The sequence below is a fragment of the Ursus arctos genome, unplaced genomic scaffold, assembly GCF_023065955.2.
Source record: "Ursus arctos isolate Adak ecotype North America unplaced genomic scaffold, UrsArc2.0 scaffold_7, whole genome shotgun sequence".
Classification (NCBI taxonomy): domain Eukaryota; kingdom Metazoa; phylum Chordata; class Mammalia; order Carnivora; family Ursidae; genus Ursus; species Ursus arctos.
In genome coordinates this window covers 31,834,333-31,855,942 of record NW_026623089.1, presented here as the reverse complement: position 1 = coordinate 31,855,942, position 21,610 = coordinate 31,834,333, and the positions used below count along the sequence as shown (strand labels likewise).

The following is a 21,610-nucleotide window of genomic DNA, read 5'->3' as shown; positions in this document are numbered from 1 at the left end:
TTTTAAATGATCCATCCTGTTGTCATTGATTGCAGTGCCACCTCTGTTTCCACTTATGCTTTTGTGTGTTTCTGAGTTGTGTATTGTTTTTCCAGTGATCAATTTTTTCATCCCTGGGCCATTACTATGCTGTCTTAAAACAATGGTTTTTGGGGCACCTGGGCGGCTCAGTTGGTTAAGCATCTGTCTTCAGCTCAGGTTAGGATCTCCCGGTCCTGGTATCAGGCTCAGCTTTGGGTTCCATGCTCAGCAGGGAGTTTGCTTCTCCCCTGCCCTCTGCCCCTCCTCCTGCTCGTGCTCTCGCTCTCAAATAAATAAATAAAATCTTCAAAAAAGTGGTTTTAGTGAATTTGGTTATCTTCGGTAGGGCACCTCAGCTTTACCCCCCCCCTTTTTTTCCCTCAGTGTTTTGGCTCTTTTTGGTCCACTCTTCAGTATACGTTTTAGAGTTTTGTCAAGTTTTTCAAAAACCTTGTTGAGGGGAACCTGGGTGGCTCAGTCAGTTAAGCATCTGCCTTCTGCTCAGATCATGATCCCAGGGTCCTGGGATAGAGCCCCATGTTGAGTTCCTTGCTCAGCGGGGAGCCTGCTTCTCCCTCCCTTTGCCCCTCCCCCTGCTTCTGCTGTCTCTCTCGCTCTCTCAAATAAATAAATAAAGTCTTAAAAAAAAAAAAAAAGCCTTGTTGAGCTTATGATGGGAGTTGTGTACAATCTATAGATGGATTTGGGGAGAATTTATATTTTTATGGTAGTGTTCTTTCTATTAATATAAGCTGTCTTTCTATTTAATTAGGTTTTCTTTAATATGTTTCAGGATAATTGTATCCATTCCCCATAAGGGTCTTATAAAACTTTGGTTAGATTTATTTCTAGGTTATATATATATATATTTAAGATTTATTTAAGTAATTTCTACACCCCGTATGTGGGGCCCAAACTTATAACCCTGAGATCAAGAGTCAAAAGCTCTTCCAACTGAGCCAGCCAGGTGCTCCTAGGTACCTTATATTTTGTTGATACTGGTATCGCTTTCATCTTTTATTTCTAGGTATTGTTGATAGATACAAAGTCAAAGCTGGGTTCTGTTTTTTGATCTTCTAGCTAACCATTTGCTAAACTCTTTATTTCTAGTAATTTGATAGTATATTATGGAGTTTTTAAGTACAGATTTTCATATTATCTATGCATAATGGCTTTTGCTCTTCCTTTCCAATCCTTCTACCATTTATTTCTTTCTCTTACCTGATTACACTAAGACCTTCGAAACAAAGTTGAATAGAAGTGAGATCAGTGGCATCCTTGTCTTGTTCCTTATTTTAAAAGACAATGTTTCTGACATTTTATTAAGAATGACATTTACTGGGGCAACTGGGTGGCTCAGTTGGTTAAGCGTCCAACTCTTGATTTCAACTCAGGTCATGATCTCAGGGTTGTGGGACTGAGCCCCACATGAGGCTCTGTGCTCTGTGGGGAGTCTGCTTGAGATTCTCTCCCTCTCCCTCTGCCCCTCCGTGCTCTTTCTCTTTCTCTCTCTCTCTCATAAATAAAGAAATAAATCTTAAAAAAAAAAAAAAAAGAATGACCTTTACTGTGGGTTTTTGGTAGGTGTCCTTAAGGAAGTTCTCTTCTAGCTATCTTTTGTAGTTTCTATCGTGAATAGAATGTTTGACTCTACCATCTTTTTTCAGCACTGAGATTATCATAGTTTTTTTTTCCTGTTTTCTGTTAACGTATTGAATAACATTTAAGATCTTTTAATGTTTGACTACCTTTGCATTCCTGAGACAAATCCAACCTAGTCATGATGTATTCATCTGTCTTTACAGTTTATATTTAGTTTGCTAATATTTTGTTTAGTATATTTCTTCTGTGTTTATGAGTTAGATTGGTCTGTAATTTTACTCTCTTAAGCTGTTTGTGCCTGGTTTTTTTACTGAGTTCATATTGGCCTTAGAGATATGATTAAGGATTATTCTCTCTCTCATTCTCTAAAATAGTTTATACAATATTGGTGCAATCTGTATCTCGAAAAATTTAGTAGAGGTCTCATGTAAAACTAACATGCCATGGTGCGCCTGGGTGGCTCAGTCATTAAGCGTCTGCCTTCAGCTCAGATCATGATCCCAGGGTCAAGTCCCATATCGGGCTCCCCACTCAGTAGGGAGCTTGCTTCTCCCTCTCCCTCTGCTTGCTGCTTCCTCTACTTGTGCTCACTCTCTCTCTGTCAAATAAATAAGTAAAATCTTAAAAAACAACAACAACAACTAACATGTCTGACTTTTTGGTTTCTGATGAAAAATCAGTTGTTAATCTTACCGAAGATCCCTTGTTTGTGGGATTTGCTTCTCTCTTGTTGTTTTCTAAATTTTCTCTTTGTCCTTTTTTTTGTTGTTGTTGTTAAGGTTTTATTTACTTATTTGTCAGAGAGAGAGAACACACAAGCAGGGGGAGCAGCAGGCAGAGGGAGAGGGAGAAGTAGACTTCCTGTTAAGCAAGGAGCCTGATGTGGGACTCGATCCCAGGACTCTGGGATCATGACCTGAGCTGAATGCAGACACTTAACCAACTGAGCCACCCAGTCATCCCCAAATAAATAAAATCTTAAAAAAAAGAAAAGAAAAATATTTCATTTTAATTATGGTAGTTTTCAGCTCTAGAATTTGTTTGGTTCCAATAGTACTTTTGCCTTGTGGATGTTCTTGTTTTGTTCATGCATGCCCTACTCCCCATTTCTTTGTGGTTTCCTTTAGTTTATTGGGTATAATTTAACATCTTTGAGTAGTAGTTCCACTGTCTGGACTTCCTCAGGGATGTTTTTGTCAAATCTTGTTCCTGTGAATGGTTCATACTTGTTCTTTCTTTGTGTGTATTGTAATTTTTTGTTGAGACCTGGACGTTCTGATTACTATAATGTATTCTGTAAATCTGTTAACTCTTCAGTGATTGCTGATTTTTGTTTGTTGAGTGCTAGATTCATCCATTTGTGATGTTTCCAAACTGTTTTGCAAAGTATATAATTGTTTTTGTGTGACGTCACAAGTTTCTGTTGTTATTTCTGCATTCAGCTGGTAGCCTGAAAAAGATTTTTTCCTTAAATGTCTGGCTCAAAAAGAGAGACAAAAGAGTTTTATCTTTTTTTTTTTTTTAAGATTTTATTCATTTATTTATTTGACAGACAGAGCACAAGCAGGGGGAGCAGCAGGCAGAGGGGAGAAGCAGGCTCCCAGCTGAGCAGGGAACCCGATGTGGGACTTGATCCCAGGACCCCAGGATCATGACCTGAGGTGAAGGCAGATGCTTAAAGGACTGAGCCACCCTGGCGTCGCAAGAGTTTTATCTTTTTTAATGTTCCAGTAGACACCGCCAGTAGAAGCCACTGCTGCAAAATGACTGAACTGATACAGGTGTCTGTGCTGGTCCCTCAAGGCACTGCCAGACCAACCCAGATTCATAGTGCCAAGTTTTAGAAAGACGTGATCCCAACTATCCCTCCTTATGCATCAACCACTTCAGAAACATGGGCTCCTAATTCCCGCTGCTTTGGGAGGGAAGGGCTGAGGAATTGGTAGAAGGTAGTTGGTTTACACATGTGGTAGGTAGACTTAGGAAGGATCAGCACCCTCTTCTTTCATGTACTTCCCTGTTTGTTACAAGTGTTTGATAAGTTTCTCGAGTTCAAAAACTGTTGATTACAATTTCTCTTTCCAGCTCAGTTTTTACTTTGGGGGAGGAGCTGACCTCTAGATCTTCCTATTCTTCCATTGTGCATCAGTGATGCCTTTGAACTGCAGATTTTATTTAAATTTGTTTTAAATTTGATTAAGGCCAGTTTATCAATTTTTTATTTTAGGGGCACCTGCGTGGCTCAGTCGGTTAAGTGCCTGCCTTTGGCTCAGGTCATGATCCCAGGGTCCCAGGTGCTATCCCCACTCAGGCTCCTTGCTGAGTATGAAGTCTGCTTCTCCCTCTCCCTGCTTATACACATGTGCACTCTCTCTCTCAAATAAATAAATAAAGTCTTTTTTAAAAAATTAAAAAAATTATTTGATGGATGACTTTGATGTCATATTCAATAATTTTTTGCATAAACCATGGTGACAAAGATTTTTCTCCTGTGTTTAACATGGCTGGATGGCAAACCTTTGGAGTATAGCCAAGCCACAGAGGGGCTGGTAGGGCAAGCATAGCATGGCTTGGTGAGGAGTGCCAGGGAGTACTGGTGAGCTGTGTGGGGCTTACTGAGGGAACTGGTATATCACTGCCAGCAGGAAGCCTTTGGCGTACTAGTTTCCATATCAAGAGGGCTGCAGAAAAGCCATCTCCAGGCTGTTTGCCGATGCTGCAAATTTGCTGAAAGATTACATGTCCTGGGCATGTGACTGAGTAGAATTCTACTGGGTGTCCTCACACCCATACCACTGACTGATTCTGCAGCGGCTGGAAACCACAGGAGAGCTCCTTTCTCTTTCAGTGTCTTTTCAGTGCCCTCTATTAAGAAAATTTGACAGTTTCATGTTCATTTTGAAGGAGAAATGCTCATAGAAATTCTGTTATTAACACACAAGATATCAAATGTTATTTAAATTAATAGGCCATCCTTTGAGGCTTGAAATTGTATGTTCTAAATATACCATATAGTCATTATTAAAACTCCAATCTAGAGATCTTATTAAGTAGAGAATTGAGTCACTATATATAGTCTCTGAAATGAAACTTCTAGAGCATCCTAAGTAGAAATTACTCTACGTTGTCATCAGTTCACTTCCACTGCACACCCAAGGAAATGGGAGTGTATTATGGATTAGTCCACATTCTTTTGTAGGAGTCCATTGATACCTTTCTAAACTTAAAGAATGGCTTTAACGTTATGCTTTAGGGGTGCCTGGATGGCTCAGTCGTTAAGCGTCTGCCTTCGGCTCAAGGCGTGATCTCGGGGTCCTGGGATCGAGCCCCCACATAGGGCTCCTCCGCTGGGAGCCTGCTTCTCCCTCTCCCACTCCCCCTGCTTGTGTTCCCTCTCTCACTGGCTGTCTCTCTCTCTGTCAAATAAATAAATAAAATCTTAAAAAATAAAACAAAACATTATGCTTTAAAAACTTAACTCCTTTTTATCATCACAATAATGTACTTTTAAGAACAGATATATGATACTTTGAATGTAGATAAGCCAAGTTATTTAGGACTTCAGATAACTTGTAACTGTGCAAATTAAAAATTTTCTTAATGACTTAAATCACAGCTTATAAGAAGGATTCCTATTCAGTTGGATTCATTAGTACCTTTCTGAGAGTGCCCTGGTCATGCTTTATTGATGGATATATATTTTGAATGTCATTCCTGCTTATATCTGCTATAGATACTTAGTTCGGTTGGTAAGGGCCTAGAGATGAAGAAGTAAAATCCTTGATCCTTGGGGGCACCTGGGTAGTTCAGTCAGTTAAGTGTCTGCCTTCAGCTCAGGTCGTGATCCTAGGTTCCTGGGATCAAGCCCTGAGTGGAGCTCCCTGCTCAGTGGGGAGTCTGCTTCTCCCTCTCCCCCTGACCCTCCCCCTGCTTGTGCTCTTGCACACACTCTCTCTCAAATGAATAAATAAAAAGTCTTTTAAAAAAAGTCCTTGATCCTTGTGCAAGTTTCCTTTAGATTTCAATAAGAGATACTTTTTAAAAAAATCTTTTTAAGATTTATATATTTATTTTAGAGAGAGAGCAGGAGCGGGAGGGGCAGAGGGAGAGGGACAGAGAATACCAAGCTGACTTCACATTGAGTGCGAAGCCCAACGTGGGGCTCGATCCCATGACCCCTGAGATAGGACCTGAGCTGAAACCAAGAATCTGACGCTCAACTGACTGAGCCATCCAGGCACCGCAAGAGATACTTTCTTCCCTGGCTATTTATTGACTCTTTGGCAATAAGCTTTCTTGTACATATCTGTCCTAGGGAAACAATTTACATAAGCATGTATTATAGCAATGGAGGATCAGTAGATGCCCTTTTATTGCAAATAATAACAAATTATTACTGAAAATAATTAAATAGTATTTTCCCAAAAGATTATATTACGTAACCTATTTTATACAGATTCTCTTTAACGTTTTTGTTCTCAGATTCTTGGCTTTGTCAAGTACACGTATAGTCAGTTCTAGTATACTTTGTAACTAATTCAAAGCAAATATTTACATTTTATTTACAGCTCTCATTTTTATTTACAGTTTATTTGCAGCTATCATTTTTCTCCCAATTTGTTTATCTCTCTAATATCTCTTGATAATTTTTCTAATATTTCTCTGTAGGTCAGGTATTCTTAATTAAGTCTTGTTAGTCTAATAGTTGTATAAGTAATAGAAATAATTTCATTTAGGGGCACCTGGCTGGCTCAGTTGGTGGAGCATGCAACTCTTGATCTCAGGGTTGTGAGTTAAAGTCCTGTGTTATGTGTAGAGATTACTTAAAAATTAAAAAATCTTTAAAAAATAAAAAGAATTTAATTTAAAAGTATTTTGTATTTGTCTTGGGTATAAACATACTTTAAAAATTATTATGTAGTGCTCTGGTTACCAAAAACACAATTCATGTAACTTTTCTGTGTTTCAGAAACCTTTTTCCAAAAAGGACAAAGGAACTCAAATCAGTTGTCCATAGTGCCCCTGGTTGGAAATTATTTGGTAAAGTCCCTCCCAGAGAGAATCTTCAGAAAACTTCCAAAATCATTCAACAGGTAAGTACTAATAGAGCCACGTGGTTTGTCTTAGCTTTTCAAATATTTTTTCTTGATAATTAATCATATTCCACTTTCATTCATACTTTTTCTATGTGTAAAATTTGGGGATTATTAGTATTTGTAGTAACCTTAATTAAAAAAAAACGAACATATTTTCAGTTATCTTTTATGGTTGTGAAAATTCTCTGAAGTGATAGAACATTGATTTTTTTTTTCCTAGTTATTCCTTGGAAAGCTTTTTGGTTTTTTGTTTTTCTTTTTAGCTAAGCAGTCTTACCGCATACTTTGACTTCTAATTGCGTATGGTAGTGTTTGCCAGTGGAGAGATTTTATGGATGCAGGGAGTTGTCAATGGGTGAAACAGTAGAAAGCAAAATGAGTAAATTTTGAGGCTGAACACCTTCTTTGGTCATTTTTCTGGTGTTCTGCCTGAACCAAGGACTTTGTGAGATAGGTGGATGTATAATCTGTTTCCAGTAATTTCGGAGTCAATTCTTCTACTATCTGTATTAATGTCCGTGTTCTGAAGCTCTTAAAAATTTCGGATCTTACTTGACTCTTGAACTTGGGCTCCATTAGTACTAGGAGATCAGTGAGACTGCATCAGTTTGCAGGCATTTCTAAGTTCCAAGAAGTTGTTGCTCAGAAGGAGATATGTATGTAATACATTTCCTATTTCTCTCCTACCCAGTTGTAGTTTTTCAGATTCAACACAACCATTGTGTATAAAAATAATCACATTAAGACAACAATCATCATTCAACTTGGAAAAAATATCTTCCATTAAGGATTTAATAGTGTTCCTTTTATTGCTCAAAGAAAAACTGGTTTCCCAGGTAATACAAGAAAATTTTTAAATCTTTAAAAACATTTGTTGTAGTTAATTTTATTTACTTAAAATATTGACTAGTTTATACAGCTGCTGGGACTTGAAACTGTAGTGTTGTGTTTTGCAGCCTGTGAGCCCGGGTACTCCATGTGCTGCCGCTAACGCACAGGGGAGCAGTGGCTGAGTCAGTGATACTCCACGTCTGGTGGATACAGTACAGACTGTTAGCTTGAGATTATACATAATTTTGACACTAAATGGCACTATATTTTTTTCTGTGGCATCATATCTTTGTAAATCTGGTTTTCTGAGGTTGCTGTGATGAAAATCAGCTACTGTGCAAAAATCAGTGTTCAACAGGAAACGAGTGTGATCATGTCGTCTGATTTCAAGATTTGTGAAATTATGCAGTGGACAACAAGCATACATGTCTAATTAGTAATTGTGGTTATTTAAGAATGAAAACCTTTTCCCCTTCAATTTATGTGTATTATTTTTTCAAGTGACTATACTAAGTGTTAGGACATAAATCCTTATTAAATTGTTGGGCATAACTACTTATTAAACAGAATACTTAGGTATTTCTTTTGGTTTAGGGGGAGCCATAAAAAAATTAATGCTACGCTAAGGGCACTGTTAACCAAGAAAGTTTGGGAATTTTTGCTATCTCAACATCTTAAATTTTAACTTTTTTTTGTAAAGTCTGAAAGTAACTTCTCTTGTCTAGAGTTTTCCAGAAGACCAAGTTCGCCCTCTAGAGGCAAAACAGTGGTCTTGCTATTGAAGGTTTGTATTCTTGACTTCATGATCGTTTACATTAAATATGCATGTGCATACTTTTATATCTTTATGTAAACTAACATTCTGCGACAAGTATCCAAATAAATTACTGGTTGGGTAATTATCTGCTTACTTATATGCTGTATACTTTTAATTAGCTATTTTCATTTTGGAAAACTAAGACATCACATTCTCTTTCATATAGTGTGAAAATTTGATGAGTAGTCAGGGAAAGAACAACTCCTATTTTCATGTGGGAAGAGGGAGTAGAGTTGAAATGCAGTTGCTCTCCTCTGTAGTCCTTTTACAAGTGATGATATCTCCTACCTGCTACTTGTCATTTTTGAACTTTCCTGCGATGTATAGGTACTAGCGTACCTATGGTCGTTTGTTTTCTGGGAGGTGTGGTAGATAGTGAAGTCTTTGTTCTTCTGGTCCATTTCCACACTCAAAATATGTGTCTGCCCATGGATGGAACCTGTTTCTGCCTCTCTGCTTTCTTTTTCCCTGTTTCTGTGTATGTCCTCTCCTCCCCGTTTGTCTGACTTTGCTCTCCTCTTCCCTGCCGTTGTCATTTTCAAGGTGGGCATGATTTTCTTTTATTGGTAACAGTAAATTTATAACTTTGTATCTCTGTTCCCACTTGAAAACATATTTTCACAGTCCTGACTTTTAAACTCTGTAAAACATATGAATATAAAAGTATGTTTGAGGTCCTTTACCATGTACTTCTTTTGAATGAATATTATATGTTAAGAGTCAGTAATCAAAAATGAAGGTATAAAGACATGAAGAATGTTAGGGCACAACTTTCTTTCGTTCTTTAATTTAATTTATTTATTTTAGAGGGAGACTGTGAGTGGGGAGGTGTGGGCAGAGCAGAGGTACAGAAGCAGACTCTGTACTGGGCTTGGAGCCAGACGTGGTGCTTGACCAGAGCCAAAGGCAGACGCTTAACTGACTGAGCCACCCAGGCGCCCCAGGACACATCTTTCATGTTTTAGGGCAGGGCCTTATGTTATTCAGGCTGTAGAAAATGAAGGGAGCTAGTAATTCCAGTGTAAAAGTGCCTGAAAAAGTGAGGCAGTGCTAAAAATACAAAAGGAAAGTACATTCCGCTGGGCTTTCTAAGGATTCCTTACTTGCTTTTTGAGTGGCAAAATAGTAAGATTTATTGAGAGATTAGAGGATGGAGAGTATTTCATAGAATAATAATTTTTTAAAGCAGATATTCAGAAAGGAGTTGATGTATTCTTAAGTATGAATATATTATAGGGCCAGAATTTTCTTTTTAGTGGAAAGACATTTGTAAGATTATAAAGTAACTATATAGAAAAGTAGGGTTTTATTTACAAACTTTTTTCTTTCTCAATTATTACACAGTTAACACATGATTACATTCTCTATAAAATGTAAAACATTATAGGAAGATATGTTTCCTTTCACTTTCCCTTCACATTTTTACGCCTTTTAAAATTAATTTTTTGTGTGCAAGCACATATAATTAAGTGTGTATATTTTTTACATATGTGGTGTTATATATTTTTTTAACTCATTTCAAGAGCAGAATGTCACTATATATAATTTTTTTTGCTTTATTTATCTTTACATGTTTTGCACCCATAGTTTTTCAGAGATACATGAAGTTCATAAGTGAAAGATATTGTAGGTTGAATATTTTTTAAAAATTTTAATATAGTAAATTTTATTAAAGATCTGATCCATTTTAGTGCTTTTCATGTTAACATAAAACAACATAAAAATCCTTTTAGGATAAAAGCAAAGTCAAACTGACTCACGTTTGGCATTTAACTTAAATCAGTTCCCAAGTCACATGAATATTCATAATATTATTTTATGAGGATTATCACATGTGTTCTCTTGCAGGTGTGAAATTCCTGCTTGTGGCCTTTTGAACCAGTTGGTGAGCCATGATGTTAAAAATTGCATCTATTAATAATAAATAGTATTTCAGTTATATTGTAATTCAATTGACCTAAGTTTTTACTTTTTCTAAATAAATTGGCCAGAGTTGGAATGTAGCTACATTGTCTTCTGACCTCCAAACTGCAAATAAGAAAAATTACAAATGAGTCATGTGATGTATAATTGTAACATGATTCCATACTAGATTGAGTATACCCTATTTATGTCAAACTGACGGATCTTTTTTTGCTAGATACTGTTTTTATATTTGCATTTTTAAATAAGAAAATGAGATTGTAGTACTTAGGTGATGTTTCCAGCTTTTCATCACTCGTGTCTTTTTCTGAGTAAAGTTTCAGTTGAGAGGTTGAAACACTTTCACATAACTTTTGATAGGTAAGGGAAAAAACTTTTAAGTTACTTACTGATTTCTTAATCTGAGCACTTCAAAATGTCTTAAAAATCTAAAAGAATAGGTCACTTTCCTCAGTTAAGCCACTGCCTTTGAAATGTTTTACTGCAGGAACAATGACATTATGAAAAGGACTAGAATATGTGTGCTTTGTGAGCAGTACTTAAATATATAACATTGTGAAAAGTGTTAGGGCTTAATATTCTGGTTAATAACTTGATTGGTGTGTGTAGTATTAGAATATTTGAAAACAACTTGTTGGCTTAATTATGCTTAAGTATAGATACTTTTGATGTAAAGTTTGAGTAGTGCAAAAAGTACCTACTTCCTTATTTGTGGTTAAATTGTGGAGGGGCTGGACTGTTTTCAGAATTTATATTTGAAAAGTCCTTAAAATTGTTAGACCCTTGCATGTTTTATTTTCACCTTTTTTTACCCAGTGTAATGTCACCTTGAGAAGGCAATCTCATTTAACTGTTTTATAGTTAATGACAAATTATTGTCTTTCCTATGTGTGAATAGATTGATTTCATAAAAGTTAATTTGTATGGTCTGAAAGTTGAAAGAGGGATTCATAATAGCTCAGCCTGTGCTTCTTGAAGAGGAGAAAAGTATAAGCTTTAAAAAAGAAACTTACTTTGGCTAAAGAAAACTAAAAGAATAAAAGCAGTAAGTTCTCACAAGTTGAACTGGGTGGGATTTGGAGGAAAGTTTTTTGCTATCATCAGAGACAGAGACTTGGAAAAGGGTTATAGTCTGAAAATATTGACTACCTGTTATTTGATTCTGTAAATACAGTTTGTATCAAAGTTATATTAAAAGTTGTATTCATTCTGTCTTTATGTCAGACTTGTATATTATGTTAGGGATCAAATTAGACTGGACAAACAAAATTGTGCTAATAACTTTACCAAAATGAAGTTTACTAAGGTATTCCTGTGTGCCAAAGGGCGATTAAATGTTTTGCCTCAAGGTTTCAATTAAGGTTGAGTTATGCAATGGATTTTATTTCTCCTACTTCACAGATTCTGGAATAAAATTTAGAATCAGTAAAGGCATCATAATTGGCTTTATCCTCTCTACTCCAAGCATGACGGTTTCCCTGGCTCTTTGATCAAGTTGTGTAAGAGAGCCTCTTTATCGTGGGCAGGCATGGTCTTGAGGTGGTAGAGAGGTCCGCGTGGGGAATTACTTCATTTCTGGAAACATTATTCTGGCTGTCTATAAACTATTCACAGCATGTAGAAATATGATTGATGCAGCTTTAACATTAACTCCTTTAGGAACGGTGTTCTCACTGTCCACTGAAACTCCAAGTCAAGTCAGTTTATGTGTCAGGCTATGCTGGTTTTCACGTTGTCTTTGGGAGAGAAGCTCCTATTTTATTCTTTCCTCTCCCCACTTCCAGTATTTTACTTCTTTAAGAAGCTATTCAAAGACTCTGGCCACTCTGCCTTTGAACCTATAGTCTGATCTTTTCTCACATTTCCATCCTAGTCACCTTCTTTTTGGTAGATACCTTTAGCTGCAGAGCCCAAAGCATCAGAGTGTGACAGAATACCATTCTGCTCCCAGCTTACCATGTGACCTCATGTTAGCAAACTCTAAGCTTTTTCTCTAGCAGAAATTGAAGGACAAAATTCTTGATCTTCTCTAAGATTGTCTGGTTTTTATTTCAATAAATGCATTATTTATTCAACATACATTGACTGTGCATTATACAATAGGTATGGTTCAGGTTCTTGGAATATAAATAAATATGAGTCCTAGCCTTTGAATTATTCTAGTATAACTGTGGGGGGAGGCATAGCTTCATATATAATTTTAATGATTTTGAGTGCTGTAGTAGAGTTGTGAGCAAAGTATGAAGAGTACATATGAAAGAATAATTTGGTTCAGAGATGATGTATGAGTTGTGTTCTGAAGTATACTAACTGGTAGGAGTTTACAAGGTTGATGAGATGGGGAAAGCCATTCCAGAAAGAAAATTGAATGAGCAATCAGAAATGCATAAGAATTGTTTAGTTAGTAGGCCACTATATCAGGGATATAGGATAGATGGTGAAAGGTCATTAGCCACAAGATTAGAGAGTTGGGTTTTATCCAAAATACTGTAAGAAAAACCCATTAATTTATGTATGTATGTATGTATTTTATTTATTTGTCAAAGAGGGAGAGCACAAGCAAGGAGAGCAGGCAGAGGGAGAAGCAGACTCCCTTCTGAGCAAGGAGCCCAATGTGGAACTTAAATCCCAGGACCCTGGGATCATGACCTGAGCTGAAGGTAGACACTTAAACAACTGAGCCACCCAGGGTCCCCCAAAATACTTTTAAATAAGGTACTGAGACATCAAATTCATATATTAGCAAAGTAATTCTGAAGGCATTATAGAAGCTAAATTAGAAAAAAGTGGGTTGACAAACAAGGACATTAAGATTTATTTTAATAGTCTATGATTCTGGTTCCTAAATACAGTGGATTACCTAGAGAATGTGTTAAAAATACAGTCCCATACATTGAGTTCCTAATGTCAGATTTGTGTTTTTCAATTCTTATGTTTCTAGTGGGTTCTTTTTCAAATCTGCTATATCACTTTTATAGTTTACAGTTCCCTGCTGAAATTTCAAGCTTGGCCTTTATCTCCTTTAACATAGTAAGTATAGTTGTTTCATAGCCTGTGTCTGATAACTCCCCTGTCTGCAAATTCTGTAGATTTGTTTATATTGAAAATCATTTCTGCTAGTTTTTTTTTTTTTAAGATTTATTTATTTGAGAGGGAGAGACATTGCAAGCATGAACAGGGGCAAGGGCAGAGGGAAAGGGAGAGAGAATCTCAAGCAGACTCCCTGCCAAGTATGGAGTCCCACATGAGGCTTGATCTCATGACCCCAAGATCGTGGCCTGAGCTGAAATCAAAAGTTGGATGCCTGGGGCGCCTGGGTGGCACAGCGGTTAGGCGTCTGCCTTCGGCTCAGGGCGTGATCCCAGCGATCTGGGATCGAGCCCCACATCAGGCTCTTCTGCTATGAGCCTGCTTCTTCCTCTCCCACTCCCCCTGCTTGTGTTCCCTCTCTCGCTGGCTGTCTGTATCTCTGTCGAATAAATAAATAAAATCTTAAAAAAAAAAAAAAAAGTTGGATGTCTAACCAGCTGAGCCACCCAGGCACCCCTCTGCTGGTTTTTGTTAGATGCTGTTTTATCTCTGTGTGCCTAGTTACCCTTGCTTGGGTACTGGATATATTTGGAACACCATATGTAGAAAACAATTTGAAGGCTAAGGTGATAACATCCTTGAGAGATTTTAATTTATGTCTCTCAGGTACCTGATGGTGCTAGCTGTCTTGTTTTTTCATCCATTAAAATGAGGCAAAGCTCAGAGGCAATCTGTTTTGGCCAGTTTTCTTACTAATTTGAAAACATTTTTTGATTGTTAAATCAACTTTTCATTCCTGGGATAAACTCGCAGTTAGTCAAAGTTATTATCCATTTTGTATGTTGCTGAATTTGGTTTGCATGTATATTGTTTTAATAAACTTTTTTAGAGTAGTTTTGGATTCATAGCAAAAATGAGCAGAAAGTACAGAAAGTTTCTATATAGCTCCTGTCCCCCGCTCCAACACACATACAACTTCCCCCACTGTTGGCATCCTGTACCATCATGTGGTACATTTGTTACAATCAGTGAATCTAAACTGACACATCATAATCACCCAAAGTCCATAGTTTACATTCGGATGTACTCTTGGTGTTGTACATTCTAAGAGTTTGGTGGTTTTTTTTTTAAATTCTAAGAGTTTCGACAAATGTATAATGACATTATAGTATCATATGGAATAATTTCACTTTATTCATTAATGAATAAAGCTGCTATAAACATCCACAGGCAGATTTTTTTATGGATATAAATTTCCATTTCATTTGAGTAAATAATGCCAAGGATTCTGATTGCTGGATCATATGGTAAAGGTGCGTTTAGTTTTGTAGTAAACAGCCAGACTATCTTCCAAACTGGGTATTCCATTTTGCATTCCCATTGGCAGTGAATGAGAGTTCCTGTTGCTCCACATGCAGCATTTGTTATTGTCAGTGTTGTGGATTTTGAGCGTTCTGATAGGTCGGAGAAAACAACATCTCACTGTTGTTTTCACTTGCAATTCCCTATTAACATATGAGGGGGGGGCATCTTATGTTTACTTGTCATCTGTATATCTTCTTTCAGATCTTTTGCCATTTTTTAACTGGGTTGTTCATTTTAGAACAGGGCACTTGAGTGGCTCAGTCAGTTAAGTGTCCGCCTTTTGATTTTGGCCCAGGTCATGATCTCAGAGTCGTGAGATTGAGTCCCATTGTCGGGCTCTGTGCTAAGCAGGGAGGGAGAGTGCTGGACATTCTCTCCCTCTTCCTCTGCACTGCCCCCCCCACCTGCTCATTCATGCTCTCTCACTCTCTGTCTCTCTAAAAATAAGTAAAGTTTTAATATATATGTATAACAATAAGAACAGAACTCAGTAGACTTTTAAGAGTTTTTCATATGAATTTTGTCTAACAGTTCTTTATCAGATGGATCTTTTGCAAGTATTTCCTTCCAGTTTGTGGCCTGTCTTCTCATTTTCTTACAGCATCTTTCACAGAGCAGCAGTTTTTCATTGAAATAAAGTTCTGCTTCTCAATGATTTCTTTCATGGCTTGTACTTTTGGTGTTACAGCAAAATAAAATTATCACCATGACCAAGGTCATTTAGGTTTACTCTTGTCTTCTAGGAGTTTTATAGTTGGGTTGTTTTGTTTTGTTTTGTTTTTACTTTTATGTCTATTGAGTTAACTTTTGTGAATGGCGTAAAGGCTGTGTCTAGATTCATTTTTTTGCATGCGGATGTCCAGTTATTCACCGTTTGTTGACAAAACTGTCTTTGTTTAATTCTGTTGTCTTTGCCCCTTTGTCAAAGATCAGTTAACTATATTTATGTGGGTCTACTTCTGAACTGTGTGTTCTCTCCCATTGATACATTTCTCTTTTGTCAGCACCACACTATCTTGATTCTTGTAGTTTTATAGTAAGTTTTGAAGACAGGTAGTATCAATCTTCCAACTTTATTTTTCTCCTTCAATATTGAGTTTGCTGTTCTGGATCTTTTGCCTCTACATATAAACTTTAGAACCACTTTTTCAATATCCACAAAATAACTTGCCAGGATTTTGATTGGGATGTGTTGAATCTTAAATTTGGAAAGAACTGACATCTTGACAATACTGACCTTCCTAGTTATAAGCATGGCATATCTCCCCATTTATTCAGTTCTTTTGATATCTTTCCTCAGAGTTTTGTAGTTTTCCTCATGTAGATCTTGTACATATTTTGTTAGAATTATTCGTAAGTATTTCATTATTTTGGATGCTAATATGTTAATGTGTTTTGAATTTCAAATTCCATTTGTTTATTGCTGGCATATAGGAAAGCAATTGACTTTCCTTGTATCCTGCAACCTTGCTATAATCTCTTGTTGGTTCCGGGAGTTTGTCTATTCTTTCAGATTTTCTACAGTGATAATCATGGCATCTGCAAACAAGGACACTTTTTATTTCTTCCTTCCCTATCAGTATACCTTTTATTTCCTTTTCTTGTCTCATTGCATGAGCTAGGACTTCCTATATAATATTGACAAACAATGGTGGCAGGGGACATACTCGTGTTGTTCTTGATCTTAGCAACAAAACCTTGAGTTACTCACCATCAGATGATATTAGGTATAGATTTTTTTTGCTATTATAAAAAAGAGTGTGTGTGTTTGTATCCCATTATATCTCTGATAATTGCTTTGGGATAAGTTTGTTTGTTTCTTTTTTTTTCTATTAACATATAGTGTATTATTTGTTTCTGGGATACAGGTCTGTGATTCATCAGTTTTACACAATACACAGCGCTCACCACAACACACACCCTCCCCAGTGTCCATCACCCAGCCACCCCATCCCCCCTCCCCTCCCCTCCAGCAGCCCTCACTTTGAGTTTCTTTCTTTCTTTTTAAATTTTATTATTTTTTAATTTTTAAAAATTGTATTTATTTATTTGACACAGAGAGAGAGAGGGAGAGAGGCACGCAGAAGGAGAGGGAGAAACAGGCTCCCCACTGAATGGAGAGCCTGACGTGTGGCTCAATCCCAGAACCCTGGGATTGTGACCTGAGCTGAAGGCAGATGCTTCCCCCTTCTTCTGTCTTCTGGTAGAGATTAGAAAATTGATATCATTTCTTCCTTATATGTTTGCTAGAATTCACCAATGAACCCATCTGAGCCACGTGCTTTCTGTTTTGGAAGGTAATTATTGATTCAGTTCCCCCTTCTCTCTTTCCCTACCTTTCTCCCTCTCTTGCTTCTCCTTTCTTGCCATCCTTCCTTTCATTTATCTCCACCTTTATTAGGCTATAATTGTTGATTCCGTTTTTTTAAACACATAATAAGCCTTTCAGATTATCTATTTCTTCTCGTATGAGTTTTAGCAGATTGTATCTTTAGGGAGTTGTTCAATTTTGTCTGAGTTACAAAATTATGGGCATCTGGTTGTTCATAATATTCCTTTAATGACCATCAGATCTGTAGTGATATCCCATGATTCATTTCTGATATTTGTAGTTTTTGTCTCTTCTCTCTCTCTCTTTTTCTTTTTTCTTAGCCTGGCTAGAAGCTATGTCTTTACTGATTTTTCTGCCTCTTGGATCTGCCCATTTCTGATAGTGGGTTTTGAAGCCTCTAGGTGTAATAGTGGATTCATCTGTTTTTTCTTATAGTTCTTTCACTTTTTACTTCAGTATTTTGATGCTCTGATGTTCAGTGCATCCACATTAAAGATTTTTATGTCTTCTTGGAATATTGGCCCCTTTATCATTATATAATGCCCCCTTTCATATCCCTGATAACTTTTCTTTCTCGTTAGTTTGCTCTTTCTGAAATTAATATAGCTATCCTGCTTTCTTTATGTCTTAGCATGTATGTCTTCCTCTGTCCCTTTACATTTAATTTATATGTGTCTTTATATTTAAGTAGATTTCTTGCAGACATAATTAGCTCTTATTTTTTGATCCCATTCCTTTAAATGGTATGTTTAGACCATTCATATTTGAAATGATTATTGATGTTGTTTGAATTAACGTCTGCCATATTTGTTACTGTTTTCTATCTGTAGTCCTTGTTCTTCGTACCTCTTTTTGTTTTCCAATCTTTTGCTGCCTTTGGTTGTTTTAATAGAGAATTTTTATTGATTCCAGTTTCTCCATTCTTGGCATATCAGTTATACTTCTTTTAAAAATTTCATTAGTGATTGCCAGAGCTGGCAATATGATTTCATTTACAACTAATCCAAGTTCATTTTCAAATAACATATACTATTTCACAGATAATGCAAATACCTTATAATAAAAACAAATTCCTGGACACCTGGGTAACTCAGTTGGTTAAGTATCTGCCTTTCACTCAGGTCCTGGTCTCAGGGTCCTGGGATTGAGCCCCGCATCTGGCTTCCTGCTCAGCGGGGAGTCTGCTTCTCTCTCTCCCTCTGCACCTCCCCACCATGCATTTCTCTCTCTCTCTCTCTCTCTGAAATAAATAAAAATCTTTAAACAAATAAATTTCCGCCTTCCATCCCCTGTATTCTTGTTGTCATTTGTTTCACTTGTACATAAGCACATATACTTATAGATGTATGTATATATACACACACAAATACACATATATAAGTGCATTTGTAATTGAATATATCATTATTTTGAACAAACTGTTACCTGCTAGATCATTAAGAATAATAAAAATAAAAATCTTTATTTTACCTTTTCCTTCCTGATGCTCTTCCTTTCTTTGTATACGTTTTTGTTTTTTTGTTTTTTTTTAAGATTTCATTTATTTGACAGGGAGAGACACAGTGAGAGAGGGAACACAAGCAGGGGGAGTAGGAGAGGGAGAAGCAGGCTTCCCGCTGAGCAGGGAGCCCAGTGCGGGGCTCAGTCCCAGGACCCTGGGATCATGGCCTGAGCCGAAGGCAGACGCTTGATGACTGAGCCCCCCAGGCGCCCCTACAATCAAGTTTTTGATCTATATCATTTTCCTGCTCTTGAAAGAGCTTCTTTTAACATTTCTTGCAAGGTAGATCTATGTAGCAAATTCCTTCAATTTTTGTGGGTTTTTAAAAAAAATCTTTATTTTTCTATTTATTTAATTTCCTTTTGAAGGATCATTTCACAGAATACAAAATTTTAGGTCAGTGCCTTTTTTTCTTTCAACATTTTAGATATTTCTTTCTTCTTGCTTGCGTGGTTTCTGAGAAGTTGAATGTAATTCTTTTCTTCTCTATAGGAAAAGAGATTATTTTCCCCCTCAGTGGCTTCTTTCAAGATATTTTGCTTTGTTTTTGTTTTTTTTTACAGTTAAAATATGATTTGCCTAGGCATATTTTTTTGATCATTTATTCTGCTTGGTGATTTGTAGTTTGGTGTTGACATTAATTTGGGGAACTTCCCAGTTATAATTGCTTCAAACATTGCTTCTGCTCCTTTTTCTCTTCTTTTGATATTCCCATTACACATATATACCTTTTGTAGATGTCCCGTAGTCCTTGGATATTCTGTTTTGTTTTGTTTTTTCTTCAGTCTGTTCTCTATGTAAGTTTTGGAGATTTCTATGGAGATGTCTTCAAGCTTAGAGATTCTTTCCTCAGCTAGTAGGTAGTCTCATCTACTAATGAGCCTATCAAAAGCATATCATTTCTGTTGTAGGTTTATTTTTTATCTCTAGCATTTCTTTTTCATTCTTAGAATTTCTACTTCTCTTACATTGTCCATCTGTTCTTGCGTGTTGTCTACTTTTTTCATTAATACCTTTAGCATATTAATCATAGTATTTCAAAATTCTTTGTCTACTAATTCTAACATTTCTGCCATATCTGACCTGGTTCTGATGCTTGTTCAGTTTCTTTAAACTGTTTTTTGCCTTTTATTATGCCTTATAACTTTTTGTTGAACAGTGGACACAATGTGCCGAGTAAAAGGGACAGTAGTAAACAGGCCCTTAGTAATATAGTAGTAAGGTGGTTTGGGGAGGGAAAGTTCTATACTCTTATGATTAAATCTCAGTCTTTTGGTGATCTTGTGTCTTTGGATTGTGAACTTCACCAGTGTGTCTTAGTCTCCATCTCCCCTTAAGTGGGAGAGGATGGCTAGAGTGGGCTGGAGTTGAGTATTTCCTTCCCCCCAGGTAAGTTAGGCTCTGATAAAAACCTCAACAGGTTAGGCCCTGGTAAAATAGTTTTTTCTGAGAGCAGGCCTTATTAAGGAAAACAGATGCTCTAGTGTATTTCAAAATAGTTGCTTTCGGCTAGTATCCAAAATCTATAAAGAACTTTTCAGACTCAACACCCAAAGAACAAATAATCCAATTAAGAAATGGGCAAAAGACATGAACAGACATTTCTCCAAAGACGACATCCATATGGCCAACAGACACATGAAAAAGTGCTCAACATCACTCGGTATCAGGGAAATACAAATCAAAACCGCAATGAGATACCACCTCACACCTGTCAGAATGGCTAAAATTAACAAGTCAGGAAATGACAGATGTTGGCAAGGATGCAAAGGAAGGGGAACCCTCTTACACTATTGGTGACAATGCATACTGGTACAGCCACTCTGGAAGACAGTATGGAGATTCCTCAAAAAGTTGAAAATAGAGCTACCCTATGACCCAGCAATTGCACTGCTAGGGATTTACCCCAAAGATACAAATGTAGTGATCCGAAGGGGCACCTGCACCCCAGTGTTTATAGCAGCCATGTCCACAATAGCCAAACTATGGAAAGAGCCCAGATGTCCATCAACAGTGAATGGATAAAGAAGTGGTCTATAGGGGTGCCTGGGTGGCTCAGCCGTTAAGCGTCTGCCTTCGGCTCAGTTCATGATCCTGGGATCGAGCCCCGCATCAGGCTCCCTGCTTGGCAGTAAGCCTGTTTCTCCCTCTCACCCTCCCCTTGCTTGTGTTCCCTCTGTCGCGGTCTCTCTCTATCAAATAAATAAATAAAATCTTTAAAAAAGCAAAGTGGCCTATATACACAATCGAATACTACTCAGCCATCAAAAAAAAAAAAATGAAATCTTGCCATTTGCAAGGGTGTGGATGGAATTAGAGGGTATTATGCTAAGCAAAATAAGTCAAACAGAAAAAGACAATTATCATATGATTTTACTCATGTGGAATTTAAGAAACAAAACGGAGGATCGTAAGGGAAGGGAGGGAAGAATAAAACAAGACAAAATCAGAGAGGGAGATAAACCATAAGAGACTCTTAACTTAGAAACAAACTGAGGGTTGCTGGGGGGAAAAGGGGTGGAGTAACTGGGTGATGGACATTAAGGAGGACACATGATGTGATAAGCACTGGGTTTTATGTAAGACTGATGAATCACTGAACTCTACCTCTGAAACCAATAGTACACTGTATGTTAATTGAATTTAAATTAAAAAAAAATAGTTTCTTTCCCCTCTTACTGCTAGAAGCATGAGGGGATTTTTCTCTAATATTCACTCTAGACCTGGTAGAGTTACTGGAGGTAAAACTCAACAAAAGTATGTGGGATTGGGTCCTCTTGTAGTTTTAGCTCTCAGACTTGTCCACGTTGTGCCTCCAGCAATTTTTCAATGAGAGAATTATAGTTCATGTTTTCCTACCCTGGCATTTGTTCCCACAGAGGTTTGTGCTCATGGCTCTCTGCTATGTTTCTTTATATCCTCCTATCTGTCTACATTTTGGGGGGCACAGTTCACCCTGTGACTTTACTTCCCTGATAGCTCCAAGAAAAGTTACTGATTTTTTTTAGTTTGTTTGACTTTTTTACCTGTTAGGATGGAGTGGCAACTTCTAAGCTTCTTCCATGCTAGACCAGAAACCAGAAGTCAATTTG

At 37.1% G+C, this 21,610-nt stretch overlaps 1 protein-coding gene across 8 annotated transcripts in view; it reads left to right on the top strand.

Moving 5' to 3' along the window:
• Nucleotides 1-21,610, top strand: part of TBC1D12 (TBC1 domain family member 12) — a 125,016-nt gene that overhangs the window by 50,958 nt on the left and 52,448 nt on the right. For 4 of the 8 annotated variants that reach the window (XM_048218839.2, XM_026481695.4, XM_044378040.3 and 1 more), the window contains exon 2: nt 6,593-6,716. Coding sequence is in view for 3 of the 8 variants with exons in the window: in XM_026481695.4 (XP_026337480.1) it covers nt 6,593-6,716 (124 nt within the window). In the remaining 5 variants the exon portion in view is untranslated. Of the gene's footprint in view, nt 1-6,592; nt 6,717-7,413; nt 7,556-8,275; nt 8,335-10,221; nt 10,253-13,295; nt 13,321-21,610 lie in introns of those variants that run through there. The other 4 variants (XM_026481701.4, XM_048218841.2, XM_048218842.2 and 1 more) reach the window with 4 other exon arrangements.